General features: G+C 44.2%; 1 protein-coding gene across 3 annotated transcripts; it reads right to left on the minus strand.

Moving 5' to 3' along the window:
- Positions 1-4,850: 4,850 nt before the first annotated feature.
- Positions 4,851-16,872, minus strand: BNIP3L (BCL2 interacting protein 3 like). 3 transcript variants are annotated; one of them, XM_017827338.1, is made up of 6 exons: positions 16,673-16,872; positions 11,828-12,014; positions 11,287-11,359; positions 9,926-10,029; positions 9,063-9,212; positions 4,851-7,692 (listed from the first exon to the last, which is right to left on the minus strand). In XM_017827338.1, the coding sequence occupies exons 1-6, from the start codon at positions 16,761-16,763 to the stop codon at positions 7,644-7,646; spliced, it is 654 nt and encodes a 217-aa protein (XP_017682827.1). In that variant the 5' UTR covers positions 16,764-16,872; the 3' UTR covers positions 4,851-7,643. The 3 variants fall into 3 exon arrangements, with proteins under 3 accessions (XP_017682827.1, XP_017682829.1, XP_017682828.1); XM_017827340.1 differs by lacking the exon at positions 16,673-16,872 and adding an exon at positions 16,314-16,448; XM_017827339.1 differs by lacking the exon at positions 16,673-16,872 and adding an exon at positions 15,935-16,147.
- Between the last annotated feature and the right edge of the window lie 5,873 nt (positions 16,873-22,745).

A 22,745-nucleotide genomic window follows, 5' to 3' on the forward strand; every position in this document is an offset into this window, starting at 1 on the left:
GCTGAGTCCAGGGGCAGAATCACTTCCCTGGACCTGTTGGCCACCCTGTTCCTGAGCCAGGCCAGGATCCATTGGCATCCTTGTGGTGCCACCACACCCGACAGACTTCGTGTTTCTGTCCCAAATCCATGAAAAGCAGCCCAGCCAGACCTGGACCCCTGGGAAAGGACAGCAGGGAGCTTTAAGCCAGGGCTCAACAGCCTCAAGGTGGAGGTCCAGGTTGGACATCAGGAGGAATTTCTTCATGGAAAGGGTTGTTAAACATCGGGAGGGGCTACCCACAGAGGTTTGGAGTCCCCACCCCTGGAGGTGTTCAAGAAAGGACTGGATGTGGCACTCAGGGCTCTGGTGAGGGTCAGGCACAGGCTGGACTTGATGGCCTGGGAGGGCTTTTCCAGCCTCAGTGATTCCATGACCCTGTGATTCTGTGTTCTGCTTTTGCCTGGACACCCATGAATTTAAGTAACTCTTAGCACAGAGAAGCCAAGCCCAACATCAGACCGGGGCAAACCTGCAGTGCTACAGACCAAGGCCTTCAAATGCACTCTGTGTGTCCACCAGACACCCCCCCTGCAGCTGCTGTCTCGGAGGAGACACAAGAGATGGGCCACAGAAGCTGTTTGGGAGCTGAAGCTATTGAAGTAATTTGTAGGAGCCCCAGAGGTCTCTCCTACCTGTCAGACAATGCTCTCAAAGCAGCAGCTCTAACTGCCTCTTGCTTCTTACTCTAAAATCAAATGACAACTGGTACACCCTGGAAGCAAGTCTGTGCTGCCTCCTGGTAGTGGTGCAGCTTTCTCCTGTGGGAGGAGAGCAGCCAGGCCCTCTGGGAGGATCCAAAAGGAGACTCTTGCACTCTGGAGTAAAACCTCCAGGCACAGAGCTTTAAATCCAACTAACTCACAGCACCTAAAAAAAACCAACAAGTACCAACAGATTCTTATTTCACTTTCATCACAAGAATATCTGAGCGCTGCTCCAGCTCTGTATAACTCTCACACACCACAAGGCTTTAATTCTGACTTTGCAAAGATAAAGCTGAAAAATCCACCTCCAGGTCCATCTTGCTCTCGCTGACTCTGACAGGAACTTTTGTTCCCACCTTATCAGCATTTACAAAAAAGTTTCTGTATTTTTACAAAGAATCCTGCAACTGGAGCTGACTGGATAAGCCCAGGAGCAGGAACACCCCGTTCCTGCCACAGGGGCAGAGGCTGCAGCTCCCTCAGACCTCCCTGCTGTGGGAAACCGAGCTCCAAGAAACTGTGTGTCACCCAGCACCACTGGGAGGGAACACTGCTCACAAGGCATCCTCCAGGCCTTCAGCTGGACTTGTCAAGACAGAAAAACCCAGAATACCACTCCAAGTTTGGAGCTGAATCCCTGTTTAGGCTGCATGACCCTCTGACCTAGAAATGGGACTGAGAACTTCAGAGAACCCCAGAACGGTTTGGGTTGGAAGGGACCTTAAAATCATCCAGTGCCACCCCCTGCCATGGGCAGGGACACCTTCCACTGGACCAGGTTGCTCCAACCTGGCCTTGGACACTGCCAGGGGTGGGGAAGCCACAGCTTCTCTGGGAATTCCATCCCAGCCCCTCCCCACCTTCCCAGGAAGAAATTCCTTCCCAGTATCCCATCTTACCCTACTCTCTTTCAGTTCAAAGCCATTAAAAGCAGTTTAAAGAATTTCCTCCTACAAATTCAACAGTATCTCACTGTAATTCAGAATTTCTGCCCAACATTTCACCTACTCCCAGTTTGAACCCCTTCCTCCTTGTCCCAACCCTGCAGTTCCTGATGAAACTCTGAACTTCCTTCATATCCCACTTCTTTGGAGGCAAAAGCAACCACCCCAGCCCCGGCTGTGCCAGCCCCAATTAGACACATCAACCCAAACTAACCCCCTGCAAGCTCTGGAGCTCTGCAAGTGGCCACACACCCACCTGAGGGAAGTGCTGAGCTCCTGGAACCAGGGAATGCTCCACAAAACAGGGCAGTGTTTTATCTCAGTAACCAAAACTCCTCCTGACACAGGTGAGGGCTCAAAGAGGCTCTGCTTGCTCACGGAATTCGAGCAGAAATGGGAAGCAGAGTGAAAACACGAGGAAAGGAAGGGAAAAGAAGCACCCCAGAGGCAGCTGGGAGGGAATTCAGTGAGGCAGGAGAGCAGAGGCATCCAAGCAATGAACTTCGTGGGGAATAATGAGAATAATGCAGAAGCAGGAGAGGGTTTGAGCCTGCAGGGAGCTCAGAGGAGGAGGGTTGTTCCAGCTGCACTGGCAGGATGGTCCCAAAAGCTCCTGGAGGACAAACTCAGTCACTGCTCCCCTCGCAGAACCAGCTGGAAGAACCACGGGGGGAAGTTTGCACCTGGAATTCCACCTGTGCACCGTTTACACTCGGTTTGGTCAAAAGCTCAGGCGACACTTTTGAAGTAAATAAGGAATTTTTATTATTTATTTGAAAGAAAAGAGGGGTCAGAAATGTTTCACTCCAGATTTTGCACACGTTATTTTTTTCCTGTGGACGAGTCTCCCTGTATTTAGATGCAGGTGAGAAATAAAAGGCTGGGAGGAGATTTGCCTTAAAACACAGAGGTTTTCATGAAAACACTTATTTAGAAGATGCACCTGAGAGTGAAAGGCTCCTTCCTGTACCATGGGAAGGGATTTCCAGCGGCTGAAATTTAAAGTCCAAAGGAAGGTGGAAGTTAAAGGCTGGAACAGCCCAATCCAGGGGCGGGTCCAGCACCAGCTTTGCAAGGACTTGGCCTTTTGTGACCTGAATTACACACCTGAACTGCAGCAACTTCAACAGCTGTAGGACTGTCCTTCTCTGCTGTTATACCCACCAGGAAAAGGTGCTTTCTGGCCTTAAAACTCTTTGATTTCTTAGACAACAGCCAGTCAAGCAAAACTGCACCACCACAAAAGCCTCTCCACACGAACTCCCCAGTCGGAGCGGGAAAGTGTCTGAGGAAACAGCTGAGAACAGAAAATGCCTCTTCCCATCCCCTCAGCGCTCTGGCAGCAGCTCAAGAAGTTCAGTCGTGTTTTCTCTCCCTCGTGGCAAAGCACCCCTCGCTCTCCCCCTAATGTCAGGACTGAGCCTGGCTGGGTGAGCCGAGCTCAAACCCAGGGCAGGGCCCAGAGTGAGCCCAGGAAAGGGAAATTCCTTTGGCTTTCTCTTTTCCAAGGGCATTATTCAGGCAGCCCGAGCTTTTCCAGGAGTACTTCAAGGGTTTAGTGCTGGTTTTAAAGTGCTGGTTGAACTACAGGGCCTGGCTGAGGAATCCTCGGGGTTTATTTTGGGGTTTAAGACCCAAACACAGAAGAGTTTTCATCAGTACAAAGCAAAGATCCTACAAACACCTGCAGGGCATCAGGACTTCATTTTAGAGAGACTTTTCACATGTGGGCACAACACAAATGTATAAATAATGTTCTGATAGTGAACTTTTTCCTGAAACAATTCAAATTCCAACCTTTTGATACTGAACTTTTTCCTAAAACAGTTCAAATTTTAATCTTTTCATAGTGAACTTTTCCTGAAACAGTTCAAATTCTAATCTTTTCATAGTGAACTTTTCCTGAAACAATTCAAATTCTAATCTTTTCATAGTGAACTTTTTCCTAAAACAATTCAAATTCTAATCTTTTCATAGTGAACTTTCTCCTAAAACAATTCAAATTCTAATCTTTTCATCACAGCTAAGCACAGAATTTAAGGGGAATTAAAACTTCCTGGTGCTGATTGCAGAGACACCACAGAGCTCATCTACCCACCTCCAACAGATAATCAATATTACTGAGCTGCTCTAAATTAAAACACACAAATAAATCCCTTTTCTTCAGTCTTTACTTCAACACTCCTGTACTGGAATGGAAAGATTCCACAACTCCTTCAAAATGTGATTAATAGTAATAATAATAATAATAATAATAATAATAATAATAATAATAATAATAATAATCCCAGTGCAGAGAAACTGCTCCCTTATGCAATATTATCTTGTATTTATCCTTATTTAGGTTTTGAAGCACAGAATGGATTTTTTTTCCCTGCAAGCCTACTAAATAAATGTGTTTATCTTAGTTGGCTGCAAAGAGAGAACCTGCTCAGGCCTCCAGCCCTACTCAAAATTCAGGACCAAGTCCCAGACATTGAAACTTTCTGAAAGTAAGATTTATATTTTTATCTTATTCTTATGAAAAAAAAATACCCCAAAAATGCCATTTTCACATGTAAACATTAAAACCATGTCAAAGAGGAATTAAAATGGGGAGTACCAGGATCAGAATGGGGAAAATTCCCACCAGGAATGAACGAGTCTCCTCGTGATCCTCCAGGAAATCCCCCTTTGAACCAAGAACATGGAGGCAGATTAACAATCAGGGGGTTTTTGTCCCTTACTCTTTAATCTGCAAATTCAACAGAATTAGGGAACAGAAGAGAAGTACAAGGAGTACAACAGAGTCGAGCAGTTATCCAAAATCTCCCCAATTCCACTCGACATTTCATTTGCCACCGGAATATTTTTGTTTCCAGAGTTTTCCTGGACAAGGTGCTGGAGGACTTGGCACAGGAACCAAGGCCAAGCAGGGCAATATTTTGATGAAGAGCTTCAGGAAACGAAGCTGATGATCCCAGGTCACTAAAAATAATAAGAATAATAAAAAAAACCCCAAAAGACAAACCCAAAAAAAAAAATATGATCCCAGTCTCTGAACAGCAGCTTCGGTGTCCACAGAACCCAGAACTTAAAACAGGAGACAAAACAATCCTGTAAAAAAAAAAAACAAAGGAAAAGAGAAGGACAAAGCAGGAAAAGACGCAGCAGGAAGGGATTTCAGACCAGCAGTTTTGTGAGAGCTTTAATGGCACAAAATGTTTTATAAGCTACAACTCATACATGTAAACTGTAGGTAATGTTACAAAGTGCTAACTAATGGGTGAAGAATGCAGAATCACTTTGGCTCAGGTAACTCCGAGATCTCAACGAATGTCAATTAAAAAAAACAAAAAAAAAACAAAAAAAAAGGTTGAATTGCCAACAATCTTCAGCTTTTCACTTCTGAAAACAGTAAGTAAAGATGCTTTTTTGCTGCAGTTAAGGTCAGCCTGCTGCACTTCTCATGTGCCAGTTTATGCCTTTTTTTTTTTTTCTTGATCCTATTTACAAATAGTCGAGGCCAGTTTTTCACTGAATGTAAGAAAAATGAAGCCTGCTTTGTGTGTGGTTTTTTGTGTCTTTTTTTTTTGTGTGTTTTTTTCTTTTTTATTTCTTTTTTCCAAAACTGTAAACAGGTATAAAGCTTTTTTTTTTTTTTTCTTTTTAAACAACGTTTATCTTAACAAAACTTCCAACTTGTCAAAAGAGTTGAAACCCCTTTTTCAAATTGTACAACGATCTGGTTCCTGCTCATTGTAAAACTAAAAGTTGTAGACTCTCCTCCAGAGCTTATGTAGGGTATCAATAAATACTGCATTGTATCCCAGCGAGTGTTACAGTGACCTCAGCTCCAATTTGAAATAAAAAACAATTTTTATTTCATTTTACCTCAGATCTCACACGTGGCGTTGATACTCCAGCCACAAGCTTGCAATGTTATTTTAGCAGATATCCTGAAGAATTAATTACCTTGGAATTCAGAAATGGGGAATTCGTTGGGTTTTGGTTTTTTTTTTCCTCTTTAAAAAGTACTCCCTGCTTGGTAAAAATCTATTTTTCCACTACTCCCATTTCCATCCAGAACAAGGTGCTGGGTTAGAACTGAAAAGTGTTTCAGCCTTTCTCCCCTGCCCTGGTTTTTTAGGGCTGGAAAATGAAGTGCTTGGTGCTCTCTAAAACACCCTCCAGCACTTCCCCCTTCCCTCCCCCACCTCTGGGTGAAACCCAGTCTCCAGCCTGGAACAAATACACACTTGGAGGCAACTCAAGTGCCACTAAAAGGGGGGAAAAAAGCAGATTATTCCAGAGAATTTGCTGTTAGGCTGCCCTGTCACCCCGAAAGCATGGTCTGACAGCGCTCAGAAACAGAGAATACAAATAAATACACTTTAGCAGTGGGGTCACACTGCACTTTTTTTACTTCCTGGGAGCTAACTAAGTTTTTTTCAACCACATCTCAGCTGGGCTTTAGCTTCTATGCATCAACTGGTTCAAGCAATCACTGCTCTATCAAATAATCAACTTATTATAAAGTCTGATGCAAGCAAAACAATTATAGGTAGCTGTTCTCTCCAAACTGGCTGACTGGATTTCTTTATCTTCTGCGAGTCAGCCAACTAAAGTTTTTATTTAATTAAGATTTTTTGCTAGTCTTAAAATTAGCATTGGTTCCCTAAATACTTAGTATTAAAGTCTATATCATATTTTTTTTTTATATATTCATATATATATAAAAAAAGAGTATTCTGTCCTTCAGAGTCATGCTACATGTTCTGAACTCCAATAAAATCTATTTAAGGACACGAGTGTCCCAATGCTTTGTAACAATTTGGTACTAAAGCTTCACATTTCTGAAAAAGAAGTGTCACTGAAGGAGGACAAGGCTTAACAATGTTCCCTAAGATAAAAGTTCAACGACAGCAGTGAGAGTCTGTCTAAGATGGAGACACCACGAGTGACTTCCAGGTTTCCAAGAGTATCCCCAAAAAGGAGATTGTACAGTAAACAATGAGAGAGAGGAGGATGGAAAAATTCATTTGCAGAAGACATTCCACGACTTCTGAACCTTTTTTATGCACCTGCAAGACTGTCCCCCCCTTTAATGAGAAATTAATAATGAGAAATCAAACATTTGCTGGCTGAAACTGCCATTTCAGTTATAAATGGTTCCACAACAAACAAGAGTCATTTCCTTTTACACTTAAGAGCTTAACTACACCTACAGCTGTTGGGTTTTTCCTTAATTTAAAACTACTTTTTTTCACATTTCAAATTTCCCCTTAAGAAAACAAGGTAAAGGAAAAGAAAAAACTCTTCTTTACATGCAAACGATGCCATTTTTTTTTTCTAATATATTCTAGGTATCAGACAGGTTTTTTTTTTTCCTACAAGGAATAAAGGAGCCGACTTCATAGAAAAGACAAGATTACAACGATTACCTAATATTAAAATATGCTGATGGATTTTAAGTTTATCCTACTGGAAAACTGATGCAGTCTTGGCCTCCTGCAAATCAAACGGTGCCAATAGGAGGGGCCAAGGAAACTCTCCCCCCAAAAAAAGCTGCTTTAAACTGGGGTTTTATTGCCGGTGATTTCTCCGGTGATTCCACCTCGGAAGAACTCTTCAGTCCCTCCCTTCCTTCCAGAGGCTTTCCCAGCGACGCTTCCAGCAGGAGCTCTGCTTCCAGCAGGCCCAGAGCTCGGGGTGGGGGGCACGAAAGGACCGGAGGGGACTTGCTGGTGGCAGTTTTGGCGTGGAGAGAAGAGAAGCCCTTGCGACGACAGAGCCACGGGGGGAACTCCTGCGGGAGGAACTGGCTCCTGCGGGGGGAACTCTGCCGGGGGGCGGCCGAACCCCCGGAATTCCGGCGGAATTCCCTGGGATGGGAGGGGAGGGCGGAGGCAGGGGCATGCTGAGGATGGGCTCCAAACGAAAGGAGACAGAAGGAGCGTCCCGGGGCGGGGGCTCAGTAGGTGCTGGCCGAGGGCGTGGTCAGGCGCTTCCCGATGTAGATCCTGCAAGGAAAGGACAGGGGGGAATGAGAACCGGGAACGGGGGGTGGGAATGGGGTTTAACTGATCCGGATTTCTGGGAATTACTGAGGTTTATGGTTTTAAGGCTGAAGCGAAAGAAAATGTAAATTAAATTCATTTATGGCGAATAAATATGTATTTCTAGAGTTAGGCGTATATTGGGACATAGTTATATATAATATAGTTATATATACTATAAACATATATATAATATATATATTATATATATTCATATGCATATACATATATACATATATACATATATAACACATATATATTACATATATAACACATATATATTACATATATATAACATATATAATATATAACATATATATAATAAATATATACATATATAATATATATGTATATTATATATAATATACATACTATAGATAAAATAGAAATATATAATTATATATTTAATATAATAAAACACACATTTTCATAAATTTATATTTTATATGTTTTATATATTTTATATATTTATATACTATATATAATTTACATATAAATACATATATTGTATATATGTATACACAATATAATATACATATATATTTATATAGATTTATATATTTATATTTATATATGTATATTATCATAGATTATGAACAATAATATATTTATTTTATTTATATATTTATACGTTATGTATATTATCCTAGAGTACCAACAGTATCATAATATATTTTATAAATTTATTTATATATTTATACATTATGTATATTATCCTAGAGTACCAATAGTATCATAATACATTTTATAAATTTATTTTTATATTTATACATTATGTATATTATCCTAGAGTATCAATAACATTATAATATATTGTATAAACTTATTTTATTTATATATTTATACACTGTATGTGATAATATATTATAATGTATTATCAATAATGTTTCATATATTGATTTTATTTATATATTTATATATTATATTATCATAGATTATCAATAACATAATATATTCATTAAAATTCTTTTATTTATTTATATATTTATATATTGTATGTTACAATAGTTATTATATATTATCAATAATATCATAACATTTATATATATTTATTCTATTCACTTCAAGTGCCACAAGTGACACTTGCAAGGATGATTTAAAAGTTCACCTGTGCATTTTCAATACAAAAATCTTTATATTTGGGGAGAAATGAAACACATCAATGGCTTTTTTTTTTAATTATTATTTTTAATTTTAGTTTTTCAGTTGAGCTTTGTTTTCAGTTTTAGTTTTAATTGCTGCCAAGTTTTCCTGCTTTTCAGCAGGACCTGAATTAGGCAGGGAAAAGCAAAGGCACGTGCAAAACTCGAAGGGAAAATTAGTTCAGTACTTACCCTAATCCCAGAGCCAAAACATGAGATATGAACAGAGATGGAATGAAAACCTTCAGGAATTCTGCAGAGAAAATGCCACCTTTTTTCATTGCTCCACTTTTTCTCATACTTAGGGACACTGAACGTTTGGGATGTCTGAAATGGAATTCCCTGGAAGAAGAAAGGGGGAGAAATTCAACAAAATTCTCTTTGTTTCCCTTTTTTTTCCCCTCTCTTTTTATTTTTTTTTTTTTTGCACAGATCTTTGTAGGAACATTGATTTATTCATTTATTTTAAATACAAAGAGCTAGAGATCAAAGCACAAGATCCCTTACACAGAGTAAGGAATCAAAGAGAATTCCAGGAGGGATTGTGGAGAGACCACTTAGGAGCAGGAAGTCCAAGAGAGGGAATTTCAGGATGTGATTTGTTAGCAAGAGCCTCATTTTTTTGCTCCAAACAGAGATACAGAAGTCTCTATTTTTATAAAAAGGCTTTGCACTCAAGGATCTCAAGGTTTCCCCTTCCGTGGATGAGCATTACAGATTTTCCACAGAAATTAAAAAAGGGAATTTAGGAGACTTGCTCAACACTCTTCTATTCAATAAACCAAGACCAAATCCCATGAATCCCAGCTCCAAGTACCCAGCTCTCCCAAGAATTGCAATTTGGTCAAGAAACCTTGTGGATTTATGTTACTTTTAAATAATTCTGTTGCTATTCAGATTTTCATACTTCATTGCTTTGACTTTTTGCGGCCTCCCCAGAGAGGAATGGAACTTTTCCTGAGATGAACCAGTCTGGAAAGCCAGAGTAATTCCTCCCCTTCCTATATTCATTAGAAAATATGAATATTCATTAAGAAAAGCAGAGTTTAACTCACTTGGGAGGAATGTTTTCAGGCCTACTTGACCAGTCTGACACCCAGTCTGCACTTTTCTTCAAAACTTCCAATTCCTTCTCTCCTTCTGCTGCTTCTTCTTCGGACTGAAAACACACAGGGGACAAGCCTTTTAACACTCAATTAGCTCCTCCTCGGGGTGTTGAACTGAGAGTGACAATAACAGTGGTAAAATGATAAGAACCCAACTGGTGGCACCTGATAAACCACCAAGTGTTCCTGGACTGCTGATTGTTGGGAAGAGATTTTACTTTGCTAACACGAGCCAGTAAACCACAAATTTTATTGTTATAGCCAGGATTTCCACATCATTGCAAGCTGTTTGTTTAACTAACAACAACAACAAAAAAAAAGGGATTATTTTACTCCTAAATAAAGCAGAACTATGCAAAGAAAAATCATTTACAAATAGAAAAAACATTGAGTTGATGGCATTCCATTTAAAGCTCACAGAACGTGCCTGAAGCACAGAAAGCCGAATAAAAAGGTTTCAAAACCAGTATTTTGACTTCTTAAATGGTGTTATTGGTAATTTGAAATTTATATTACTTGCAACTAGCAGCTTGCACTGACTGCAGCAGGAAAAGGCAAGCACTCACTGTAATTACATGATCCAAACTTTTAACTTTAAATCACTAGATGCAAACGTTACCACGGAGGAAAAAACAATATATTAGAAAGACTAGACTGACTTGGGCACAAACTCCTCCTTAGCATTAAAACAATTTGCCGAGTGACTCTTATTAAAATAAGATAAACCACTTACCACATTAAGTGGGAAGCACAGCAAAAGCAGAAGTCCCCAACTAGGGCAGTGCCAGGTGAGATGCAGAGCTCACCAACACTGGCTCTCAGGGCAGAACTGCCCCAGTCCCAGCTCTTTGGCAGAATTAAATGCAAGGTTTCACTCTTGCAGGAATGCTTTTTATTTATAACTGCTGAAGACAGCAAATTCTATGAAGTGATGATCAAACTAAGAGTTCAGTCTCCTCAGTTTGTGGTGTGGAGATTACTCACTGTCATGTGAGGGAGTGCACAGCAATCACTGAACACCCTCCAATCCTGGGCACAAAAATCAACATTTCAGCCCAGGTCTGACAGCCAGTGTTACACAGCAGCAGGACTGCTGTGGAAAAGCATTTCTCAGCTGCAGAGGTGGAGCCTTGTTCTTCCCCTCACTCCAAAGCTATTCATCTCTTAAGTCATATTTCAAATACTACAAAATATAAGCCTTTTCACATCACAAAGACCTTGCTCTACCCCTCAAGACAACATCAAACATCCACAGCTTACAAATACATATTTAAAAGTGAAGAAGTTTTAAAAGTTAATGAAGAGAATACCTGAGAACTACTGTCTTTACTTGTGTGCATTTCCACATCAAAAGTTATCTGTCCATCATCTTGAGGTGAAGGGCTAAAGAAAAAATTTGATTTGGTTATGTCATTTTGTCAACTAAAGAACCATCAGTGTAGATAAATGTCAGCTGAGTTATTCCCACATGCCCCTCTGCTCACTGCTGAGCTACAGACCACACCACCCTTCACACCCCAAATACCAGTATCAGAAAGTCTTCCAACACCCCTCACCTTTGCAGTTTTTTTTCTATTTACAACCCTACCTTTCTCAATAGACCAAAGAAAAGCAAGCACTGCCCAAAATTCCACCATCCACAGAAAAGCTGTAAAAAACCCCTTTGTCCTTTTAGGCTTTTAGGGAACACACTGCCAGCATTGTGAACTACACCTCTTTTTGGGGAGGTGGGAATACCACAGTTACCACAAACTCCTCCAAATGCTGGAGCACAGCAAACATCACCCCGGGAAAAAGCTTGACATCCCCGGGATCAAACAGTGAACAGCAGAGCAGCAAACACTCCTTTACCTGTCACAGTGGGAACTACCTCTTGAGCTGCTCTGTCCTGACTCGTGCTGGGCATCCAGGAGGATCTTCTCCATGTCCCCATTGTGGATGGAGGAGGAGGAAGGGACGTGCTCCAGACCCCCGTTCTTGCCGTTGCCGTTGTCGGTGCTGTTGCCGTTCCCGTTCATCTGCAGCTCCACCCAGGAACCTGCGGGGCACCCAAAGGTCACCTCACAGCCCCACCTCATTAACCAACCCCAGGTTCACTTTATCACCCCCCTCCAGAGGGAAACCCGGCCATGCTGCCCTCAGATAACACACACTGCCCTCCCAGAGCTCATCAACACGGGCCACACACAAGAGGGACACGTCTCCCCTTCCCTCAGCAACAAAAACACCCCAAAAAGCTGCTTTGGTGCTACCAACCCCTGGAGCTGGTCAACAGAATGTCCCCTCTCTCGTCAATTATTAATACTCCCACCAGCCACACTTTTTGGAGCTTCAAGTATCTACATATCACTCATTTATGTTCTGCATTCCTTTCTGACACTGGATTTTCATCCCCATGGCCCTCACTACGAAACTCCCTCGTGTGCAGCTTTCCATTCTCCTTCCTCTGCTCCCAAAGGCCCTGATTTTTATGGACATCATTCCATTCTCAGGCCTCAGTCAGTTTGCTTTGCCCCGGCCCAAACATCTCCCACCTCTCCTGTCCCACCATCACATTAATTCCATTCCCCAGTTCCAACCATGGGAATTCCAAGGACAAGGTTATTTCCTCACCCAGCTGCAGGACATGCACAGTAACACGACATTATAACATTTCACTGCTAATAAGAACTGAGGAGCAGCAGAAATCCAGCACTCCCACATGTCATAACTGTTAATAAATTCAAAGCCACCACTTCAGCCTCTTCCACCTGCCCCTTCCTCTTTATTTTCCTGAGCCAGGGAAAGCTCTACAACCTAAAAGCTCAGATTTACTGGTGTTCCCCCCTTTTATTTTAGCAATACCTATGGAATATCCATGTGAGATCCAACAAGGAGCAAGAGTGTATCGTGGCTGACAAGAGCAGCTGCTAAAAAGTTCAAATATTCTGTAGTTGAGGCGAGGATTTTTATTTTCAAATGTCTTCACTTGTATTTTATGTGCAGATTAACTGAGTGCAAGACTATATACATTCATCAGTATATGAATGTATATACTGGAATGTTTCAACTGGAAACAGGTTTTGGAAATATTCTTTATTTATAAACACACTACTTAATTATCCTGAGGGGTAAAGATAGGACAGACTTCTACTGCTCTGTATATTCAAAATATTTAAATACATTCCCTATCCAACTGCAATTCCAACCTTCTCTTTAACAAGCACTTGACCTCAGAGCCATGAGACAGAGGGAAATATCTCCAATTTCTTATTTTGTTGTCAAAAGAACATTATTTCCCTCATCAGCCAAGTAATGATTTCATAAATGTATATTAAGTCATCACAACTCCTGTGTAATTCAATTTATGCCACCTAAAGGCAGGTGCTTTCAGGGTTGTTGGTTTTTTTTTTTTGTATTTGGTTGATTATTTAGTTTTTTAAAGTTTAGAAATCTTCATTACTGAGGTAAAAAATCATCCAAAAAAACCAAAAAGCCTGAAGATACAACATCTGAAACTACTTTTCAATCATTATTTGTACAAGTTATAATTTTAACACTGATTTTTGACTTATGCATGATGCCATTGCAGTGCTGACCACGCTCTGAGGAGTCCTGGTGGTTCACAGCCTGGATTCCTTGGGTTGTATCCACAAATAAGGAATTTTGGGAGTGCACAGTCACACTGGGCTTTTCAGATAATCAAGTGTTAACTGGGAAGAGGCAGCTTTGCCCAGTCAGCATCACCCAGAGACCTTGTTATTCCACATTTGTGATGAAGGCTGGTGTCTAAATTTCAAAATAAAAAGGCCAACCTAGAATCAGGAGGGTTGATCTGCACCTTGACAGCAAGAAAAACACCTTCACACCTGCAGAAAAGCAGGTTGGTCAGAAGTCAGGTCAAAAAGCTCTGTGTTCCCCACAACCATTTTGGGGGAGGGAGAATTAAAACACTCAGGGTCTGCAAAGCCATCCAGGATTAAAAATGAGCAGCCAGTGACAAATAATGTGAGAAAACAGAGGGCAAGGGAAGATGATCAGAGATGGTTGCTCTGATCTGCAGCTCTTCAGACCCTCCACAGATCCTGCACAAATAAAACCTGCAGGAATTTCTCCCCCCCTGCCTTTATCTAAAACACACCGTGGCAGGAAGAAAACCCAAATTACCATGAGTGAAGAGTGCCAGGGAGCAGGAGGAGCTGACATGAGGAGCAGCACGTTCCCAGCTGACCTCACCGGGAATGACTCAAAACACAGTCGAGGAAGCACAATCTGACACGGGGCTCAAACTGGGAGAGGGAGCCAGAGAGCCCCGCCGGCCTCAAAGGCTCCTTAGAGGGACACAAACCCCCGTTCCTTTAAAAGGACGGGCAGGAATGTATCTGGGAATAAACAGCCCAACTAACAGAGGGTGGGGTTTGCCCCAAGCCTTTTTCAGAATTAAGGAAGTTACTTTAAATCACCCACCTGAGAACTCTTAATTTATCGTATTTCTACTTGACAGTACAATAGGAAATGTGGCAGAATTAACAGTGGTAGAATTAAGAACTGTGGTGGCATCTCCTCCCTTCACAAATGACATAACACACACTCTTTGAAAAAAAAAAACCAAAACCCAAACAACTTTTTATATGAATGGTATTTTTGTCCAAATCTGTTTGAATTTTGTCCATGCTCCACAGCCAATTATTTCGCTATAAACTGATATACACTGACTTAATTCCATGTTTTTCTATAACTGGTGACCTGTTTAAACAACGGGAGCTAAACATGTTGGGGCAAAAGGGCCTCATTTTGTTTATCCACTCTGTGATTTCACTTGGCTGGGTGTGGTGGATATATCAGAAACTGCATTCCTGTACACATTTTATAGATATAAAAATATTCCAAAGCAGCAGCTCACAACAAGTCTGATGCATGGTCAACCCGAATAATCTTATAAATATCACTTTTACAATGAAGTAGAACATTAACAAAAAACAAAGAAACAGAAAAAAAAAAGAGGGAAAGAAAAAGAAAGCCAAGCAGATTCCCATAATGGTAATTATTAAGCAGATTTTCCATGACAGAGATAGATGGGCTCTTGCCTCTTCTTGTCAATATGTAACAGAGCTTTATAATAATTAAAATATAGGAAGCATCTAGAACTCCCAAGAACAAGCAGGTTTTTTTCCCCCACCTCTGTGAACCCAACGAAGCACAGGTTACCAGTTCTACTCCCAGCTCTCCTGCCCTCCAAGTACTAAGGGATCTTTGAATAAAAGGCCCTAAACGCGTACAAATGACACGGGGAGCACAAAATGAATAGGTGTCTGAGCTCATTAGCCTGAAAAGGGTCAGTGAAAAGCTGAGATAATGGCAGAAAATGCACCTCTGCCACCAGAGCATTGTGCAGTGGCTGAACATCTGAAAGCAGCTCTAAGCCTGCGTGGGGCTGACGGGGGGCATCGGTTTGGTTCCGGGGGCACAGACTGTCAAACATTTCCTCCCGCACCTTGTGCTCGCCCCCTCCAGTAAATCACGGAGCTGGGGGAGCCTCTAATGCTGATCCAGCAGCAAGACCTACGTGGGCAGCTCCAGCCCCGGCTTAGCGAGCTCCGGCTGCTCCCACCTCCCGGCAGATTAACGCGTCCCACGGACACCGCACCGACCGACAGGAAATATTAAGACACAGGAGCATCAAACGCGGCAATTCCCAAAGCGCTGGGCAACTCCGACGGAGTAATCGTTGTTTAACAGGCCTGAATAATCCGCCGGAATACCTGTTTGACTCAGGTAACGCTGTTTTAGCTGTGTTATCACGAGAGGCAGCGTTACCACAACACAATGGCAGCGTTACGAAATGGGCACAGTTTATTCCCCCTTCAGACAATTGCCACCGAGTTACGGGAAATCAACCGAACCCGTATCTTTCGTGGTCAGTTTAACTTCGTTGTAAACCACGGAGGTAACAGTTAATCATTAATGTTATTTATTCACCTCTTGGAGTGCAGCATTCTTAATAATCAGACGGAAGGACACATGGAAAGAGCTGTTTAAAAGGAAGGGAAAGCATCTGCCAAGTAAGTAGCAGAGCCTACATGATGTGCCTCACTGGAGTTATCCCGGGAACAAAAGGATGCAGCAGAGCAGCTGACAGAGACGCCGGATATAGAGGGGAATAGCTCACGTCAGTGCTATTGACTCAGCCACTGAATAAACTCATTCCCACAGCCGCGCTCCTCCCCCTACCCCGCTGTATCCCCATCTTCGCTGCTCGGGTAAACTCCGCGGAGCCACGGGGCGCGCTCAGGGGGGGGGGCTCGCTCCCCCTCAGCCCGCCGTGAGGGGCGGCCGGTCGAGACCCTCCGGGCCGCACCTCAAACCCGCTTTAACCATCCCAGTAGAGCCACGAGGCCCCTCCGCTTTCCCGGGCCGCGCATCCAGCGACTCCCGCCGGCCGAAGCTCCGGGAACGCTCCGGGAAGCCCCCGGTTCCCCCGCGCTGCCCTCAGAGACCCCTCCGCGCCCGCCGTTACCCCTCTGTCCCCCGCCCGCCGCCGCCGGGGCTTTTATACCCGCTCCGCCGCCGCCCATTGGCCCCCGGCGGCTCGCGCGGCGCGGCCTCCGCCAATGGCGGCGCGCGGGGGTCGCGGCCCCCGCGGCCCCTCAGGGTCCCCCCCCTCCCCGCCAGCGCCATTTCCCGCCCGCGGCCCCCGCGGGGCCGCCCCGCACTCACTGTTGAGCCCCGGCTCGCCCTGCGTCGCCTCGGCCGGCGGGTTGTTGTTGTTGTTGTGGTGCTGCTGCTGCGGCTCCTGAGGGCTGGACATGGCGGCGGCGGGAGCGGCGGGCAGGGGCGACCGGAGGAGCCGCTGTGGGGCAACAACAACAAACCCGGGGCTCTTCTGTTCCGGGGCCCGGCCGCTCCCGCCCCGCCCACAGCCCCGGCGCGCCTGCGCAGGCGCGGCGCGCGCCGCTCTCCGCCCTCCCGCCCTCCATGGCGCGACCCGCGGCCGCGCACGTCCCGCGCGTGCGCAGGGCGGGCGGCGCGAGGGCAGTGGGGCGGCCTGAGGGGAGCGGGGGGACGGAAACACACAAATAAAGAGTTATTTGGGGTGGAAAGGCCGCCCAAGGCCATCGCATCCCGCCTGTGCCCCATCCCCAACTCGTCCCCCAGCCCAGAGCACTGAGCGCCACGTCCAGGCCTTCCTTGGACACCTCCAGGGGTGGGGACTCCAAACCTCCCTGGGCAGTTCCGATGTTTAACCAACCCTTTCCATGAAGGAATTACTCCAATATCCAACTTGACCCTCCCCTGGCACAGCTGGAGGCCGTTCCCTCTCCTCCTGTCCCTTGTTCCCTGGCAGCTCCCCCCTCCTGTCAGGGGGTTGCAGAGCCAGAAGGTCCCCCCTGAGCCTCCTTTTCTCCAGGCTGAGCCCCCCCAGCTCCCTCAGCCCCTCCTGCTGCTCCAGACCCTTCCCAGCTCCGTCCCCTTCCCTGCACACGCTCCAGCCCCTCCATGTCCCTCCTGAACTGAGGATCCCAGAACCAATCCCAGGATTTGAGAGGCCTCCCCAGTGCTGAGTTCAGGGCCCTTCTTGGCCACCCGGGCACTGTGAGGGACCAGAGCCTCAGGTAACTAAGCCAGCGATGAGGTCCGTGAAACACAGTTAAGACACTCTGAACTAATGTTTTTTAAGATTAATGTCCTCCCAAAACGATGCCTTTAGCACACAAACCACCCTGGAGCATGGTTGGTTTTTTAATCAGCAGCAGCAAAGATAGAGGTGGCATTGCTGTTACAAAATTGGACTTTTTCCTAACGGGGATGCAAAACGAGCCACAAAAAGCCAAATTGTCAGTGTGCACCAGTTTCCTTTCCATATGAAAATGAAGAGACAACCTCAGGTTATTTGCTGGGGAGTAACATTTGAATTTCCATGGAAGAGGCTTTAAAAATGCAGAGAAATAGATGCAAACACCTGCCTGACCCTGCTGAGGTTTCTTCGGGCGTTACACAAGTAGCTTCAGTACGGATTTACCTATTGCTTTTGTGAAATTATCATATCTAGAAAATGAGGTTCTTCTAAAATTACTGATTTCAAGAGATAGTTTTGAATAGAAAATCAGGCAGGTCCATTCCTCAGCAGAGCGATTTCCAGGGGCACTTGGTGTGGCACTGAGCAGATTCTTCTGCTTCTCATCTCCTTTTTCTGCATTCGCTGACACAGAACCAGCAAGAGTAACTTATTTAAAAACAAGTTATTTCATTTGCTTTCACAGCTTGAGAAATCGTGAGCTTCGTTCTGTTTGACATCACCTCAACTTTAAGGTTTATTTGGGGGCCCAGAGTCTTTTTGGTGGAACTTTGTAACTGAAGTCCCATCTCAAACACACACATTATATATATGTATATATACATGAGCATTTTGCTTCCAACAGCTGTAAAGGAGCCTTTTATACCACAAACTCCTCCCATCAGCAGCCACAAAAATATGAATTGTGGTTTTTAACATTACAGTACCCACAGAAGGAGTTCAGTAACAGCGACACTGTCAGACTGAAGTCACACAGATACAACTCCATCAGTGTTCTTTGTTACCTCCCCGTTGCAAATGCAAAGAAATCACTTTACTTCTGTGCCAGAACTATTTCAAGCTGGAGAAAAAGCCTGTATGCACAAGTGTCACAGTCATCCTGTACTAGAATACCCATTTCAAGTGGTTTTTATCTTCATCTCCACTAATGTTGGACATTTAAAACCCACCTTTTTTAACACCACCGTTTCTTCCCAGTTTGACTGCACGCCCTGAGTGACAACTAAATATCTTGTGGAAAATCTGGATGTCTCTGGGATATCACTGGGAGAGAATTAGCCACGTGTAGTACAGAGAAAGCAGTAATTAAAGCCATTTAATAAAACATGCTTACAGGTGGAAGGGCCGCAGATACACCCGAGATTGGAGTCAGAACAATGAGCTACTTATGATTTTAAATAGAAAACCTGCCCAGGTAACCCAATCCCACTTTGCAGGCCTAAAATCACAGGTTAACAGGAGTGTTTGTCACCTCCCTCATTCAGGAAGCGTTTGCCACAACACTTGTGGCATGAATATTTATCAGTCAAGTGGGACTATTAAAATTGGTGAGTCAGAAATAAATTGATCGAGATTATAGAGTGAGTCACTGCAGAGCCAGAAATAGCATTCACAAGGCCTGACTTTCAGCCCCTGTGCTCGAACCACTCCACGGGTTCCTTGAGGCATTTAAATGATGTAATTAATGTTTGTAAAGTAATTTGAATCCTTGGATGGAAAACGCTGTGACAATGGCAGGGTTGGAGGGACAGAAAACCACACGTTAATAGAGGAGAAACGATGGCCAAAAATTCCTGGGAAAGGCTTTTTGGACTGAAGTGCAAGAAAAAGGGTGTTCTTCCAGAAAGAGAAAAAAAAAAAAGCCTTTAAGTTGATTGAGATCAAACAAGTATTAAGGCAGTTTATTTACCTGAGCCAAGCTAATCCCACTGTTTTATCCCACGGTTCCGGGCTGTTCTAAACGTTTGAAGCAATTTAAGTAAAGAAGAGAAGCCGTGGCTGCCCCATCCCTGGGAGTGTCCAAGGCCAGGTTGGAGCAACCTGGGCTGGTGGAAGGTGTCCTTCCCCATGGCAGGGGTGGCACTGGATAATCCTTAAGGTCCCTTCCAAGCCAAACCATTATAAAGTCTTAATCACGCCATTATTACTTTTATTTTCTTAATTTAGCGCTCCTAAATGCCAACCTGTCGCAGCCCAGCAGCAGGAGGGCTCCTCGCCCTGCACACCTCGGCTGGATTCTTCCTGCTGGGATAAACCGCGCCCTGGAAATGCTTTCCTTGGATTCGATATTTTCCTGGACTTGATATTTTATGTCAGTGTCGATTCCGGAGGTGACTTCAAGGCACAGCGGCCACACCTCACCGCGAGCACTCGCGTTTTTTTTTTTGAAGCCTCCACCTCTTTTTGGTAACGTTTTGCCTCCTAGTGGAGATTCCCCGGCACAGAAAAACCATCGGGAAAAAAAAAACCCAGCCGGTGCTGTTTTTTTCCTGCTTGCAAAGGTTGAGATGATTTAAATGTGAGGATAAAATTCAGTTTCGTGGAGAAACGGGATTCACGCTTTTTATTCTCTCAGCTGTATCCCAGCAGAATCAAACACTGTTTTTTATTCCAGCCACGGCTCGTTTTTACAAACCCAGACCTTTCCACAGCAGGTTAAATAAGATGTTTGCTAAGGGCAAACACAGACAAACAGCTCCAGACACAGAATCATCACACGGCAGCCTCTTTCCCACCTCGATCCAGTACACCAGCCCTTCCCTTCCCAATTCCACGGGAAAGGGCCAAAGGAGGCCCCTTTTATTCAATAAAAGCAGCGTTTGGTGCGAGGCGGGAGGTTTTACACCTCCACAGCCCGAGGGGAAGAGCTGAAGAGCAGCACACAGGAAATGACTTCCCAGCTCTGTTATACCCAAAACCGAGATGACAATGAAAAATCCTAGGAAAACGTTGGTATTCCATCCTCCTGGAGCCCTTCTCCAAGAGGGGGGAAACTACAGGTTTCTGCTCGACAGCATTACCTGGCCTTGTTCCCATTAGGCTGGTAATAAAAGAACAGGGGTTTCACTAATAAGTGCTGCAGTCCTGCCTCAGCAGAGCAGTAGGAAAGCAGGTGCTGCTGCATATCCAGTGTTTTCCAGGCTCTTCCCAGCAGGGAAATGACAAATAGAGCCCAGGGCAGTGACCCAGCACCTCCTGCCTGGGGCAAGAACAGGGGGCACAGGGAAGGGACCAGGCCTGTCAGAGACACCTGTCCTGGAGAAAAGGAGAGGGGCAGGAAAGGGGATAAAAAGCATCCTGACAAAGTGTATTCTCTGCAGACTTTTATTAATAAAATAGACGATTTACAGCAGGTATCAGTGGACAGTGTGCTTAGAGAAGCCTGGAGCCGGGTATTGTGACAGCACAGGCAGGAGCTGGGTTTGGGGAGGAGAAACCAAACCTCTGATGACACATTACCAACAACCCCAAAACCCTGTCCCCAGCTAAGCCTTAAACCATCCCAGCAGGCCCAGCTGAGGTCCCAGAGGAGGACTGGACTGGAGTATTGCTCTAGGTGAAGCCACCTGGTCACTCTGAACCACCTTCATGTCCCCAGGGCCTCTGGATCTGTGCTAAGAACCATCTCAGTGCATCCCTTGGGACATGGACAGCTCAGGAGCAGCTGCCTCAGTGCCACGACCCTCATCTTCCCAAACCAGCATCGTTAAAGCCACACCCTTCACAAAACAGGCGAATTTTGCCAGCTCTGATGCAAAAAACATCCCATCAGCTCTTCACCCTCCCGCTAAGGCAAGGAATAAACCTTGGCCCTGAGCCTGTAAACACCTGTACACATGATTAATGTTACTCAACAGATTGTTTCCTTAACCATTAGTAAGTCTGGCTGGAGTAAAATTAGTCACATGCAGCAGGGCCCACGAGTTTATTCACCCTCTGGAAAAACAGCTGCTGTCCCTGGGGCGGTTCAGTTGTTTGTACAAGGCTAACAGGTGAGAAAAAAGGTCAAACCCTTACAAAGGCTCATGGTCAGGCATGCATGGTACAAGACAAATACTGTATTGAAGAGAACCAGATTAATAAATAAGAGAATTTTTACATTTTCAAACCACTGCACAAGGACTTAAGAGAAATTAAAAGGAGTGATTGCAAGAGTAGTCTTGTTAACAACCTCTAACCCAGCCAGAATTTTACAGCAGAAACAGTATCTCAGCTGACCAAATCATAAAGGCATTTTAATAACTACCTCTAACTAAGCCACAGAAATAACTCAATATAGGCAGCTGAAAAGTGAAAATTCTCCCAGTCAAGGTAAGTTCACTACGACTTTAAACTTCACTGAATATTTCCAGGAGGGAGGAGTAAAACCTAAAAGCACAATTCGCAAAAATACCTGGCGGTAAAAACTCATGAGCCTGCTAAAGCATCAGTATGTAGTTCATCTTTGGATAAGCCTGATGTGCTGAGGAGTTTGGATCTCTCACACCACCACAAACACTGATTTCATGCAGCTTCTACATCCACACCTTGGGATCGTTGCACCAGCCAACATTTCTGGGAGTGCGGGAAGTTGGCAAAGCCAAGAAGCGACACTTGCATGGTTAAAACTACATTTCCACTCGGTTCTAGCAATAAAACACAGCCACTGGAGCAGCAGAAGGCAGGGCAGTCATTCCCTGTGAACCACGGGGTGCTGGTGCCACAGAACATCCCACACAGCTGCCACACACGAGCTCTGACAACTTCTCACAAAGCCACGGGGGACTCGGGGCTCCAAACAAGGCATTCAAGGTATTTTGTCCTAAAAAACAAGGCATCAAAGACAACCAGGACGAAACCAAACATTAAGACATCAGTCCCGTAACACAATGGATTTTAAAAGCTGAAGGTTCTATTCCCGTTCTGGTTTAAGCAACAGTTTAAAAAAAGAGCCTTCGAGGGCCACTGGAGCAGGAGGTGAGTGCTCAGCTCAAACAGCAGCTGGTGGTGCTGGGATGGAAGTGCTCTGGTCACTCAGGAGTGAATGCAGGTACCTGTGAAATCCCTCCCTCTCTCTTCGTTCCCAGGAAAAATAATTAATACTGGTTAAAATCATTACAAAAAACATCATTTTATTTTCATGCATCTAAGGTAAAACACAGAGTATTTGTATAAAGAGGTAGATTAAAAAAAAAAAAAAAAAGAAAACAGATTCTCCATTCTTTGTCACTTTTA

Source organism: Lepidothrix coronata, unplaced genomic scaffold (genome assembly GCF_001604755.1).
Source record: "Lepidothrix coronata isolate B3197 unplaced genomic scaffold, Lepidothrix_coronata-1.0 Scaffold137, whole genome shotgun sequence".
Taxonomy (NCBI): Eukaryota; Metazoa; Chordata; class Aves; order Passeriformes; family Pipridae; genus Lepidothrix; species Lepidothrix coronata.